The sequence below is a fragment of the Elephantulus edwardii genome, unplaced genomic scaffold (assembly GCF_000299155.1).
Source record: "Elephantulus edwardii isolate Elephantulus edwardi_28Jun2011 unplaced genomic scaffold, EleEdw1.0 scaffold00290, whole genome shotgun sequence".
Lineage (NCBI taxonomy): Eukaryota > Metazoa > Chordata > Mammalia > Macroscelidea > Macroscelididae > Elephantulus > Elephantulus edwardii.
The window spans coordinates 2070080-2085483 of NW_006400040.1; the positions used below are offsets into that span (position 1 = coordinate 2070080).

The following is a 15404-nucleotide window of genomic DNA, read 5'->3' on the forward strand; positions in this document are numbered from 1 at the left end:
TGATGGACCCCTTTCTTGATTTTGAACCATCCAGTGTCTCCCTGCTCTGTTCTGATGACTGCCTCTTGGTACAAGTATAGGTTTCACATTAGTACAATCAAATGTTCTGGGATTCCCATTCTTCTCAGAGTCAGCCATAGCTTGTTGTGATACACACAGTCAAAAGCCTTTGCATAGTCAATGAAGAACAGATAGACATTCTTCTGGTATTCTCTGCTTTCTGCCAAGATCACCACACCTTATTCAGGTACCCCATGGAAAGACAGGAGAGAAGCTCCCGAGGACGCCATTTGCCAGAGAATTAGTTTTGGGAATCTGGGACAGGGACAGAGGCAGAGCTTTCCTCATCTCCACGCCTCATTTAGGTACCCCATGGAAAGACGGGAGAGGGGCCCCTGAGGACGATCATATGGTATTTCCTGAAATAGTTCAGTGTCGGTCAATTTTTCTGGTACTGTGACTCTGTATTCCTTCCATCTTTTTTTGATGGATGCTTCCTGGATCATTAAAGATTTTGTCCATAACACCTCTCAGTATTGTGACACAAGGCATGAATCTGGTTTCCATTCTTTCAACTTGAGAAATGCTGAGTAAGGTCTTCCCTTTCTGTTCTCCAATTCTAGCTCTCTGTATATTCCATTATAATACACTGCTTTGTCTTCTCAAGCTGCCCTTTGAAATCTTCTGTTCAGCTTTTTTACTGCAGCAACTCTTCCCTTTGTTTTGGCTTCTCAACACTACAGTACAATTTTCAGATTCTTTTCTGATATCCATTTTGATGTTTTTTTTTCTTTCTCCTGTCTATGAAATGACCTTTTACTCTCTTCATGGATTATATCCTTGGCCCACAACTCATCTTGTCATTAATCATTTGTGTTCAATGCTTCAAATCTATTAAGATGATTTTTAAAATCAGGTGGGTAATATTTTGGTACTACTAGACTTGTTTTCATTTTCTTTAGCCTCACCATGGATAAGATGTTTTGACCCAGTGACTGGGAAAATGGGAATAGGTGTTTCAGAGACAATGAAATTGGCTCAAGATAGAGCAGGTTTCAGAGGAGTTACACATAGGGTCGCTATGAGTAGCAGGTGACTGGAGGGCACACAACAAAAACAACAATTGATGGTCTATTCCACAGTCAGCACCTGGCCTAGTTTTGACTGCAGAGACTGAGCTTCTCCAAGAATTCTTTCCATAGATGTAGTAAATCTGATTCCTGTGTAGTACAACAGTGAGGGGCATGTGTAAAGTCATCATTTATGAAAACTATTTGCAATTAATAAATTATTAAATATATGCAATTTGATCATTCTATTTCCGGTCTCATTTCTGTCACTAAGTTTGTACTTCCCAACTACCATTCTTCCTTCATTGTTTCTAAGTTTCGCACTCCAGTCACCATCAAAATGGTTTATTTGGAATGTATAAATAATGAGGTTAAAATGAAGTACTTTTAAAGCTTTAACTCATTTAAAATTGATTTAATACAAAAAATTCTCAGAACTGTGACGTGGTAGTTAAAAAAATCATACCAAAGGCCTAGTAGAGAATGATTCCTGCTCTCATTTTATTTGGGGCAAATTATTATCTTCATTAAGAAAAGAAAATTTCCTAAATGAATACTAAACTGATGACAAAGAAAGTAAGAAAGAAGGGAAATCTTCTCCTGGGCAATTTGCAGCCTCTGAAAACCCACTGGAGGGTCAGTGTTGAGTCTGTTCTGACGTAAAGCAATGAAAGAAATAATTACATTACTTGCTAATGAAATTATCACTTATTTTTTTAATCTAAAAAATTTTTTAATTGTGACTATCACTTAAGTTTTGACTTAACAGAATGAGTCAAAATGAACATTATGAAGAAATATGAGGAAGATGTTTTTGTATGTTTTTATATTATCTTCCACATGCAATAAATGAAGAAATAATTTTTTTAAATTCATCAAAGAAGAAAAGAAAAAAACAATCATATCTCAAAAGTCTGATTGATATGGAGGGAGAGAAGTCTTCCAGTGTAATGGTGATTAGCCAAAATAGCAAATCTTCTGCACTCCTGTAGGGTCACGAAAGGGAAGTGAAACCTACTCAAATAAAGTAAATCAAGTGCCCTGAAGTCAAAAGGAAAGTAGTCAACTCACAGTAAATAGGATTACCCTGAAGACACAGAGAAAGTCCTAAAAAAGACATCAGACACAAAGGGGAATAAAGAGACATCTCCAAAGTACTGAAGAGCAACAATGTCAGTCTAGAGACTAAGGTGCGCCGGATACAGGCCATGGTCTTTGCAATAACTTGCTATGCATCAGAGAGCTGGACAATGACTAAAGATGATAGAAGGAGAGTTGATGCCTTTGTGCTGTGGTGCTGGAGAAGAGTACTGAATATACCATGGGCTTCTAGAAGAACAAACAAGTTTGTCCTGGAGAGGGTGAAGACATGCTGCTCCTTGGAGGCAAGGATTCTGAAGCTTTGTCTGACATACTTTGGATACGTTGTAAAGCAGGATCAGTCCTGTGAGAGGGACATCTTGCTTGGGACGGTGGAGGGACAGAAGACCCTCGATGACATGGACTCATTCAGTCACTGGGGTAATGGTGATAGGTGTGTCAGAGACAATAAGATTGGAAAGGGATAGAGCAGGGTTTAAGGCTATTGTACATAGGGTCACTATGATATCAAGACTAAATCTACCATTACACAGAATACAAGGCATAATTTCCCCACTGCTCACAAATAATCAGCTGCAATGGGTAGGATAATGGGCTGGAGGTCCCTTAGCACAGCCCTTCCCCCCACAGTGAGCAGGCCAATGCCTCCTGTGCCTGTGAGGAGAGGCTCTGTGCTTAAGCAGGGGCAGGACCTCAATAAAGCCATTATGAACTTGGTGCCTAGGCCAGGCATGTTAAGGAGGTTCAGATTTGCATATAATAGAAGCTATGCCCATGGAATACACAATGTGCCCTAGCCCCTGATGGACATGGGCAGATGCTGCCAGGGTAGCACAAAAGACCAGGCCATATCAAATGCCAGCACACAGCCTGCCTCACAGGCCCATGAGACTCCACCACCACGCAATCCTATCAGACATCTCACCATGCTTGACCAAGCCTAACAGGTGTGAACTGCACTCACTTCAGGCTACAGGAGAAAAATTTAAAGGCACAGTGTTGCTGTATACCCTAGAGCCAAAAATGGCCCTACGGCAAGTTCTCAGAGGCTGTGGGTCCATTGTAGAAGGCTGCCCATCTTTCTGTCAAAGAGCAGATGGTGCATTCAGGACATCTGCCATTGGGTTGGAAGCATGGCTCTTTGCCACTGGCCCACCAGAGACCTTGAAAGGTGCAATAATGCAGGGAATCACTAAACAGAAGAGAAACTTCATTTCACAAAGAGCCTCTCTTCCACAGAGACTCAGGGATTTAAAAATGAGTAACATAGAAGAGCAGAGACACAAAGACTCTTTCTGTTAAGGGGCAGAAAGGAAAGATTAATTCAGCAGTCCTTTCAATGGACCTGTTCCTGCCCTACCCTCACCACAGATGCCATGATAACCTAGACTAGAATACCCAATATTCCATCAGGGCAAGTACAGCACATAGCCTTCCTGTCTAGCATTAGATGTCACCCAACAACAACCACCTCCCTCCACCCACGGCAACCAACAGCACTGCACAGATAACAAACAGATAATTACAAAGATGCTTTATTGGATATCACACATATACCAGGAGAAAAAGAGGTTCAAAAAGTCTACAATAATAGCATCACTAGTGTCCTGGAAGCAGTAGAAAGCCTCAAACCCCACAAAAACCCAACCCAACCCAAACAAAACAAAACAAAAAAAAAGTGATCAAAACACAGTCAGTGGATCTCCAAGAAGAGAAAAGGCTTACAAAATTCCAGGACAGGAAATTTAGAAGAACAATGATCAACTGTTTTAGCAGGTTGGAAAAAAATCAATATTGACTATCCCACAGACTGCCAAAAGAACAACCCGAGTGATCCTTGGAGGTAAGGATGATAAAGCTTCATCTCACATACTCTGAGTCTGAGCATGTTGCTAGGAGAGGCTATTTCTTGGAAACGGATATCATACTTGGAAAGATGAAGGGTCAGCAAAAGAGAGAAAGACCCTCAACCAGAAAGATTGACACAGTGACTGTAGAAATGGCCTCAAGTGTATCAAATGATAATAATGACACAGAATAGGACAAAGTTCAGATCTGTTGTACACAGAGTGACTAGGAGTCATACTTGACTCAATGACACTTAACGACAACTTGAATTTACAACAAGTAAAATTCTAGAAGAATTAAAAAAAATTAATGTAAGACAAAGCAGATATAACAAATGAAATACCAGAAGCCATAAAAAAACCAATAAACTATAATTTAAAATAATAAGGCCAACATTTCAGAAATTGCTACCATAGTGGATGGACAATCTATAGGTTCAATACAAGCCTAAGGCAGATACAAATGTTATTCTTCAAGGAGATAAAAACGCACTTTTCGATTTTATCTGGAAAGGAAAGTGACTTCAAATAAGTAAAGCATTACTGACAAAGAAAAAGTAGGAGGCATCATATTACATGATCTTAAAACCTACCACACAGTCAGAGTTATCAGAAGAGCATGGTACTGATACAATGACAGACATAAAGTAATATAACAGAATTTAAAGGCCAGAAATCAACCCATCTACCTAGGGTAAACTGATCTTTGACAAGGAGATAAAAATTCATTAAGAGAAGACACAAAAGCTTCTTTAACAAATGGTGCTGGCAAGAGTAGACATCTATCTGCAAAAAAATTGAAACAAGATCCACATCTCATATCATACACAAAATCCAACTCCAAGTGGATCAGCGACCTAAGGGTAAAGCCAAAACCTATAAAGGTTATCGGGGGAAAAAAATGGGAATAAATTTAGATGCCCTAGCATGAACAGGCTTTCAAACAGCTAAAAATGCAAAACTAGTAAAGGAAAAAATAGATGAATGGGACCTTCTAAGAATTAAATCCTTATTTGCATCAAAACATTTCTCCAACAGAGTGAAAAGAAAATTAATAGATTAGGAGAAATAGTTACTAATGATGTATCTTACAAGGGACTCATCTGAAATTTATAGAACATTATAGCACATCAATAAGAAAAATGAAATTTAAAACCTACTTAAATAATGGGAAGAAGAAAAGACTCTTTACTAAAAAGATATTCAGATAGACAACAAACATATGAAGAAAGGCTCAAAATCACCAGCAATTAGAGATGCAAATAAAATCAATAACAATGTTTTACAGGATCATAAACACCACTGAACCATGGACTATCAAAAGAATGAACAGGTCTTTCCTAGAGAGGGCAAAACCAAGTTGCTCCTTGGAGAAAAGGAATTTGAATCTCCATTTCACATACTTTAGACATATTACTAGGGGGACCAATCGTTGGAGAAGGACATTTTGCTTGGAAAGATGGAGGGGCAGAGTAAGAGAGGAAGACCCTGGAGAAGATAGATGGATGGACATATAACTGGGGTTCTGGGGATTAGGTGTGCCTGAGTCAGTGAGACTGGCTCAGGAAAGGGCAGGATCCAGAGCTATTGAGGTACAAGTCCAAGCAACTGGACAGCACATGACAATAACAAACAACAAATGCTGGTGAGTAGGCAGAGACACTGGAACTCTCAGAGACTACTAGTGCGAAAGTAAAATAGTACCACTATTATAGCAGGCAGTCTGGTATTTCCTCAAGAAGTTGAAAACAGAAATCTCATTTGATCCAGATATTTCACTACTGGGGAAATACCCTAAGGAAGTCAAGAGCTGAGCTACAAACAGATCTATGTACACCTACCTATGTTTACCACATCATTATTCACAAAAAGAGATGGAAGCAGCCCAAGTACACATACACAAATGAATGGATAGAGAAACTGGTACATTCTAAAAATGGAATACCATGCAGTATTTAAAAACAATGAAGAACTTGTGAAACTATACAACATGAATGAGTCTAGAGGAAAATATGCTGAGTGAAGTAAGTCAGTCAATATTTACTAAGCACTATATTATAAAAATAGGATAGTTATTGGGGCTCAGGGAGAGCAAAAGTAAATGAAAATGATCACTGTGATGGATTTGTGAAAGGTTAGATCAATCTGAAATTAATGGTATGTGTATTATAATTAGCAATCTGTAATAGGACATGAATAACTGATTGAATAAGGAAGAGAAAGAAAAAGGGGTTGGAAAAAAAAGATATAACTTAAAAAACACAACAAAAAAGTCTTGAAAAGAATATTCTTATTCTAAAGAGATAAATACCATGGACTGCTAGGAAAACAAACAGATTTGTCCTGGAAAGGGTTAAACCGGGTGGCTCCTTGGAGCCAAGGATTCTGAGGCTCCGTCTAACATACTTTGGACATGTTGTGAGGAGAGACCGGTCCTTGGAGAGGGACATCATGCTTGGGAGGGTAGAGGGACAGCGCAGGAGAGGAAGGCCCTCTATGAGGTGGATTGATTCAGTGATCGGGATAGTTGGGATGGGAGTGTCGGAGACAGTGCGATTGGCACAGGACAGAGCAGAGTTTAGGGCTGTTGTACATAGGGTCGCTATGAGTCGCAGGCGACTCGACGGCACATAACAACAACAACAACAAAGAGATAAATAGACTAGTTTTATAAATGGTCTGATAATCCTAAAACTAGTAGAAAGTGATAAAGTACATCCTTTCCTGGAATAAAATAAGAACTTTATAACTAAAATTTGATACTGTGTCATTATAATTTTCATAGATAACTACTACCAACTAATTAGAGAAACTGAATGACTCTGAAGTCTTATTTAACCAAGAGACCAAAAGAGAAGTCTTTATATAAACTGCATTAATAATAAAATCATGACCATGGGTTTGATATCATAAGGACTAAGTTTTGCTTTACTTCATGAATGTAGATCACACTTGCACTAGGAAGTATAATCCCTGGAACATATGTTACCTTATAAGGTAAGGGGTAATTAAGGTAATTGTTATTTTTTTAATGTATTATCAAGTTGGCATTGACTTACAGCTGACCTTCCAGCAGGTTTTCAGAGGAAGTAAATCACACGGATGGAGAAGGTCCATTTTTCTCCCAAAGAGCAGCTGGTGGATTCGGACCATGTGCCTCTGAGTTGGTAGCATAATTCTTTACCATCAGGCCACCCAGAGGTCTTATAATTAAGAGAACAGATAAAACCAAAGGTACTAACTAGCTGACTTAAACACAAGTAGATTATTCTGGCTTATTCATGGTGACTATTATCATAAAGATCCTTAAATGTGGAAGAAGGAGGCAGAAGAAGTCAAGAGTGATTCAATCTGTTTTTGAAGGTGTGCCTTTGAAATCTGAGAAGGATTCAATCTGCCATTGCTGGCTTTGAAGACAGAAAAAGAGGTTCATAGGTTAAATAAGGCCTCTATTGTGTGTTGTTATTAGGTATTGTCAAGTAGTTTCTAACTAATAGTGACCCTAAGTACAACAGAATGTAATATTCCTAAGGCCTGTGCCATGTTTACAATTGCTACTGTGCTTGAGTCTATTGTTGCAAAATTTGTGCTTTTCTATATCACTGAGGTACATTTCCTACAAACTGGAAAAGGAAACAGGTTTTCCTCTAGAGCCTTTAGAAAGAACAGTTCTGCCAATATCCAGATTTTAGGCAGTGAGAATCTTAGGTTTCTAACCTAAAAAATTGTAAGTTACTAAATTTATGTTTTTCTAAACCCACACAGCAGCAATTGGAAACTTAAACAGTGATAAAAACTATTTCACAATGGGGGACTGTGATCAAAGACTTTAAGATGAAAACCTTTTGGTAAGGCAGACAGAAATCCATTATAATAGTCTCTGTGGAAAAAAAATAAAGAAAATAACTAAAAATTGGTCTACTGGAATGTTGTTGTTAAGTGTCACTCAGTCAACTATGACATATAGAGATCCTATGAACAACAGACCTGTACCTTGTACGATCTTGCACCATGGTCAAGCACACCTGGGTCTCCAGACTGAAATCATTGTTTTTTAGCACTTTGGAGAGGTCTTTGACAGCAGATTTCTCCAATATAACTTGTTTTTTGATTTCCTAACTGCTGGTGCCATGAGTGCTGATTAGAGTGGATTAGAGCAAGATGAAATTGTGAACAACCTCAATCTTTTCTCCATCTATTATAATACTGCCTCTTGGCCTGATTGTAGGATCTTTGTTTTTTTGCTTTTAAGATGTAATTCATATTGAAAACTGCAGTCCTTGATCTTCAACAGCAAATGCTTCAAGTGCTAATCAGTTTCAGTAACCAAAGTTGTGTAATCTGTATAATGCAGGTTGTTTATGAGTCTTCCTCCAATCCTGATGCTATATTCTTCTTCAGAAAGTCCAGTCTCCCAAATGATCTGTTCTGCACATAGTTTGAAAAGGAATGGGGAAAGGCTACATCCTTGAAGCACACTTTTCTTGGTTTTGAACCATATAGTGTTCCCTTGCTCTATTCCAACAACAGCTTTCTGGTCTAGGCATAGGTTTCACATGACCAATCAAGTATTCTGGGATTCCCATTCTTCTCAGTGTTAGTCACAATTTATTCTGATTCACACAGTCAAATGCCTATGCATAAATGACAAAATACAAACAGACATCCTTCTGGTACTCATAATGCATCTTGACTACATGTTCAGTCAGTTTCAGACTGCAAAAGTTGGTAGAATTTCTCAATTTCCTCATCTTTGGCTTTAGCTGTTGGTGTGCATATCTGCATAAAAATTGTATTAGCAGGTCTTCCTTGTAGGTTTATGGATAATATCCTATATGAGCCAAAATTGGATCTGACAACACCCAACAGCATTAAAAACATTAATTAGGGTTCTAACACATCCTTACACATACTCTGCAGTTACTTTAGAGCTTTTTGTTCTACTCTGTCTAGCCCTCAGTATGCCAGCAAACCCGGACTCTGCCCCTTCCATTTCCATAGGAATCATGCAGATTGTCAACTATATTAAAACCATTACCCTCTCCTATGCACATAGACACCTCCAGTAAGACCTGTCGATTAATTGGACCTATTTTTGCAAATTTTTGGCTTTTTTTTTTGCCACCAGGTGAGCACAGAAGCCATGGTTTTTTAAAATTAAGGTCTTGAGGGTCTTTTGTTCCTTACCTTTCAGACTCTCTAGCTGCTGTGCCTCAGGCTAAAGACGCTCTGGGCCTTCTCTTGGCCCTACTAGGAACCCCTTTCAGCAGGATGTAGATACCACTGGCTGATCTGTGGTCTTTACTAGTCAGTGCTGACTGTGATCGTTTTAACTTCCATGGAACATAAGCCACTACCATCCAACTTTTTTTTTTTAAATATGTGTAGGGCATATAGACCTAGGAATGACCAGGATGATAGCACCCCAGGAGTCACCTTTTTTTCTTTTGAGCCGGAAAATTATTCAAAATTGGACATGGTCCTCTTTGATTATCAGGTCCTGGGTCTGAGGAATTAAAAAATAATAAGCCTCCCTCTACACCCCTTTTTTATTTATCAAGGTCCCTTTCCTGCCTCTTCCCCAAGAGTTCAGAGTACAGTGCTCATTCTAGGAGCCCCATTTACACAGGCTTTCAGCGACTCTGAATGCTCTACCGCCTTTTCCTTGAGAAAGGACTGAAATACACTCCTGCTGTGCCCTCTCCCTCCCTCCCAACTCCTGCCTGTGTTTGTGTGGATCCCCAATTCCCAGAAATACACTGTTGAGATGGACACACTGTCTGTAAACCAATGGGTAACTCTCAAGTCCTGTTGCAGACTTCAGGTTGTTCTGTATAAAATGCAAAATAAATGTTTTTATTAACAGTAAAAAAAAATCTTCTAACATTCTGAGTAACATTCTGAGTATACCTCACTCCATACTTTCACCTGACCATTATTTTCGTTCCCTAAATTCCATTATTTTCGTTCCCTAAATTCCAGTAGTATGTTTTTGTACCACCTTTATTATTTTAAGGTAAAATTAGGCAAAAAGATACACAGTTAGTGAATGGAAAAATAGAGAAGACACAATCATTCCCTCTGTGACACAAGTTGACTGTCTTCCACACGAACTATGGGGGTACATTACAAAATAAAAATTAATCTCTTATACAGCTGACCATACTAAAATATTCTTTTACAAAAAATTCTATGGGAAATCTAAAATAATATAAAATTCTGTAAATAGAGGTAAAACAAATATAGCCAAAATGAAGGTGTGGGGAAGAGGAAGATTTCTTGTATTTTCACTACGCTCCTCAAAGAAAGTGAAAATGTAGAGAAGTGAGTGATATTTACCTTGTTCAGTTGGTTCTCTTACATAGGGCTTAAGATGAGACATTTTGATAGGTCTTTTAAGTCTAGCCCCAGTGTTGTCTCTCAGGACTGCGCACCCACTCTCTGTAATATAGTCTATAACACAAGGACCAACCCATTCAGATTGGAAACGACCATCTTTCCACCAATTTTTCCTTTGTCTTAAAACTTCATGTCCCACTTTTAGATGAAATGGATTTAGCTGCTTTGGTTTCTTTTTAACAACGATCTTGTTTTTATTCACTTCAAAATTGTTGTTCTCCATCTGTAAGTACCAAAAGCAAGAACAAAAAAAGAGGAAAGAACTATATAAGTTCTTGAATACAGATATTATTATAATAAAATGACTATTAAGATATTAGTAAAAAGGAGATAATGAATCCTATATAAATATTAAGACATTATTTAAAAGTTGATATTACCTCTATATATAAAGTAACTAATGTAGAGATAGCTTAATTAAGTTGCCTAAGTCAAATAAAGAGTAAGACTTGGGATTTGAATCCTCTACTTGATTTCACAACCCACTGCTTTTTCCACTATTGTCTCCCAGATTTTCACAGCTAATAGTTTACTATGCAATCAATATAAGTATATTTTATTTTAAAACTTAGAAGTAAAACATAAAACCAAAAACCCCTTACAGGTATAATACATGTATATATATCCTGAAATCTTATAGATAATTTTATTGATTATAGAGGTATTTTTATCTATTAGTGTCACCTGGCCCGCTGAAGTTGTCTTTTCCGCAATTATTTTATCAGCTTCTTTAATTGCTTCTAGAATTTTGACAAACATACTTGTATTATCACCATCCACTTCATGAAGACTATCTGAAGTCTCAAGCATGTGAGGATTTCGATTAAACATCTGAAAATATGGTGTATTTTTAGCAGGCTCCTATTTTAAGGGGAAAAAAACCCAGCAAGTATTTAACTAGCCAGAAATAATAAGTCAACAATAGAAAGATAAAAGTATTAAAAAGACATACCAGGTGAGTTATATTGAAGGCAAATGAAATAGCTGATAGGTGATCATCCCAGTTGTTTGGGTGGTCAGCACAGTGTTTGGAGAGAAATGCTTTGATTATGCTAGGAGTATTTTCAGTGAGATCAACAGTTCGAGAGGCATGAGAAATTACAATTTGCTTTGTGCCAAACAATCCATATAGTTCGACATTGATCTAAAAAAACGTATTAAAACAGTATTGATTTTTAAAAATCAGTATTTTTCCAATGAAATAAAAAATTCAAAAGAATTTGAATTATGAATATTTTATTGGGCTTTTTTTCCTGGCTCTTAATGAGTGAGTTAATGTAAAGCACATAAAGCGATATTGTTGTTGGGTGCTGTTGAGTCAGAACCACCCCATAGCTGACCTTCCAGTGAGTTTCAGAGGCAGTAAATTGCATGGAAGGAGACTGCCCTTCCTCCCACATAGCAGCTAGTGGATTCAAGTTGCATGCCTTTAAAGATTATACCAAAGCTTGCCACTAGGCCACCAGAGCTCCTTAAAAGTTATTAGCAGGTCCTAGTACTCTGGAGGGAGCTCTGGTGGAACTGTGCTGGTAACTCAAACGTATGTGGTTCAAATCCACCAGCTGCTCTACAACAGAGGATGGGCAATCTCCTTCCGTGAGATTAACTGCCTCTCTATGGGTCCATCCTGACTTGATGGTACATAACAACAAGAAGAACTTTGGAGCTCTGGTGGCCTACAGTTAAGAACCTGCCATGTATCCCATAGACTCACAGTCTGAATCACCATGCTCTGTGGGAGAAAGATGGCCAATTTTTTCTTGTGTGATTTACTGCCTCTGAAAAGCTGCTGATGGATCAGCTATGGGGCCGTTCTGACTCGAGGGCACACAGTAAGTAGTTTGGAGCTCTGGTGGCCTACTGGTAAGAAGTAGCAATGCAATCCCATAGGCACAGAGTTTTAATACACCAGCTGCTCTGTGGGAGAAGAATGGGAAATCTTCTCCTATGTAATTTATTGCCTCTGAAAATCCACTAAAGGGTCAGCTATGAGTCGGTTCTGACTATACAGTGCACAACAACAAAAAACAATTCCTTTAGACAACATGACTGTTTTAAAGCGGACAATGCTAGTCCACCTGAGGTCATTATGCCTAGGAAGTTGATTCTTATGTGGCCTATTTAATTTTTTACAATGTCAAATTTTCCTAGTCATACATTTCACGCTCCAGTCATTAATGGATGCTTGTAACGGGTCCTCCTCATTTTTAATACCTTCCAGTCTGAGAGTCTGTCCTGGAAAAAGTAAAATGAGGGTGCTCCACGGAGGCACTCCATCTCAAATTCTTTGGGCATTTCGTTAAAGGGGCCATTCCCTATAGAGAGACATCATGCTTGGAGAGGTGGAAAGCCAGTCTAAGAGAAGGAGACCTTCAAATAGATAGACTGAAATGGTGACTGTAACAATGGGCTCAAATATGTCAGAGATGGTGAAGAAGACAAAAGATAGGGCAGGGTTCAGAACCATTGATTAAGGGTTGCTATGAGTTGTAGTCAACTTGATGGGACTTAACAACACAATAAAGTACTTTAGAGGGGAACTCTGATGGTGCAGTCATACTTTAGAGGGGAACTCTGATGGTGCAGTCTATAGCAAGTTGTGCTGCTAATCAAAGGGTTGCACAACTCCTGGCAGTTCAAATTCACCAGAGGCTCCATGGGTAGGTTACTCCCATTATGATTAGATTTGGAAACCTGTTGGAGGGTTGCTCTGGGTCAGACTCAACTCAATGTCAATGAGATTGAGCTTTGTGTTTTGAAGCCCTTTATCAAGTTTCCAGAAGGTTCCTACTCCTTTCATGAAACACCTAATCTTTCGATCTGCAACTCAGCATGTTACTAACTTCTATATAAAGAAAACAACTCAAAACTGGGCCACCAGGCTACACTGTAACAGAGAGAATACAGGGTATTACCCAGGATTTAATTTTACTTGGATCTATAATCAACACTTGGAGAAGCAGCTGTCAAGAAACCAAAAGATACACTGTACTAGGCAAATCTCTGTTCAAGGGTCTCTTTAAAGTGCTAAAGTGCAAGGGAATGAAAGAATAAGGTTCACCTGGCTCAACAAAAGATATTTCAGCTGCCTCATAAGGCCCCAGGAATAGATGGTATACCAATTGAAGTATTTCAGATAACAGATGTTGCCCTGGATGTGCTCACCAAGTTGTGCCAAGAAATCTGGAGAACAACCACTTGGCCCACTGACTGGAAGAGATCTATATTTGTTCCCATTCCAAAGAAAGGTGACCCAACTGAGTGTGGAAACTACAGAACAGTGTCATTGATTTCACATGCAAGCAAGATTCTACTGAAGATCATCCAAAAACAATTAGAACAGCACATCAGCAGAGAACTGCCGGAAGTCCAGGCTGGGTTTTGAAGGGGTCGTGGTACTAGGGATATCGTTGCTGATGTTAGATGGATCTTGGCTGAAAGCAGAGAATTCCAGAAGAATGTCTATCTGTGTTTCATTGATTATGCAAAGGCATTTGACTGTGTGGATCATAACAAACTGTGGCTGACTCTGAGAAGAATGGGAATCCCAGAACATTTAATTGTGCTAATGCGAAACCTATACTTGGACCAAGAGGCAGTAGTCAGAACAGAGCAGGGTAACACTGCATGGTTCAAAATTGGGAAGGGTGTATGCCAGGGATGCATCCTGTCTCCATACTTTTTCAACATGTATGCAGAGCAGATTATCCGAGAGCCTGAGCTCTATGAGGAGAATTGTGGCATCAGGATTGGTGGAAGATCTATTAACAATCTCCGTTATGCAGATGACACAACCCTGCTTGCTGAAACTGAGGAGGACCTCATACACTTAATGCAAAAGGTCAAGGACTGCAGCCTTCAATATGGACCAAAGCTCAACATCAAGAAGACAAAGATTCTCGCCACTGGACCAGTTAGCAGCGTCAGGATGGATGACGAAGAGATTGAGAGTGTTCACAGCTTCACTTTGCTCGGCTCCACAGTCAACACTCTTGGTACCAGCAGTCAGGAAATCAAAAAGCGTATCGCGATGGGAAAGTCTGCTGTTAGGGACCTCTCAAAGGTACTCAGGAGCATCAGTGTCTCTCTGGAGACTAAGGTGCGCCTGATACAGGTCATGGTATTTGCAATCGCTTGTTATGCATCAGAGAGTTGGACAATGACTAGGGAGGACAGAAGGAGAGTAGATGCTTTTGAGCTGTGGTGCTGGAGAAGGGTACTGAATGTACCATGGACTGCCAGGAAAACAAACAGATTCATCTTGGAGAGGATTAAACCAAGCTACTCCTTGGAGGCAAGGATTCTGGGGCTTCGTCTGACATACTTTGGACATGTTGCCAGGAGGGACGGGTCCTTGGAGAGGGACATCATGCTTGGGAGGGTGGAGGGACAGCGCAGGAGGGGAAGACCCTCTATGAGATGGATTGATTCGGTGACTGGGGTAATAGGGATGGGTGTGTCAGAGGCGGTGCGGTTGGCGCAGGATAGAGCAGGGTTTAGGGCTGTTGTGCATAGGTTCGCTATGAGTCGGAAACGACTCGATGGCACATAGCAACAACAACAACATATGCATGTGAAAATTAGATCATGAGTAAGACCAGAGAAGGATTGATAGGAATGAATAAGAAGGACTGAAAAAGAACTGGCCAAAAAATAATTGGTGTAGATAAAAAGTATTGAATATCCCATGAACTGTCAAAATAACAAATCTGCCTTGGAACATGTGCAGCCATGGTGCTCATTAGAGGCAAGGATGGTGAGATTTCATCTCACCGTTTGGGAATGTTTTCAACAGCGGTCAATAGTTGGGAAATGACATCATACTTGAAATCAGAAGAGAGAAAAGCCCTCAAAGAGGTACATTGAACACAGTGACTGCAACAAGAGGCTTAAGCATAGTTTAAGGTGCACTGTGAGGGTGGTGTAGGATCAGCCAAGGTTTCAAGCTGCTGTACATGGGATTGATATGTTAGAGTTAACTGACAGT

At 39.4% G+C, this 15404-nt stretch overlaps 1 protein-coding gene across 1 annotated transcript in view; it reads right to left on the bottom strand.

Moving 5' to 3' along the window:
• Positions 1-15404, bottom strand: part of GIN1 (gypsy retrotransposon integrase 1) — a 52700-nt gene that overhangs the window by 4541 nt on the left and 32755 nt on the right. Inside the window, exons 5-7 of the mRNA XM_006900680.1 lie at positions 11370-11561; positions 11102-11278; positions 10358-10640 (exon numbers count right to left, since the gene is read on the bottom strand). Coding sequence (XP_006900742.1) covers positions 10358-10640; positions 11102-11278; positions 11370-11561 — 652 coding nt within the window. The remainder of the gene's footprint in view (positions 1-10357; positions 10641-11101; positions 11279-11369; positions 11562-15404) is intronic.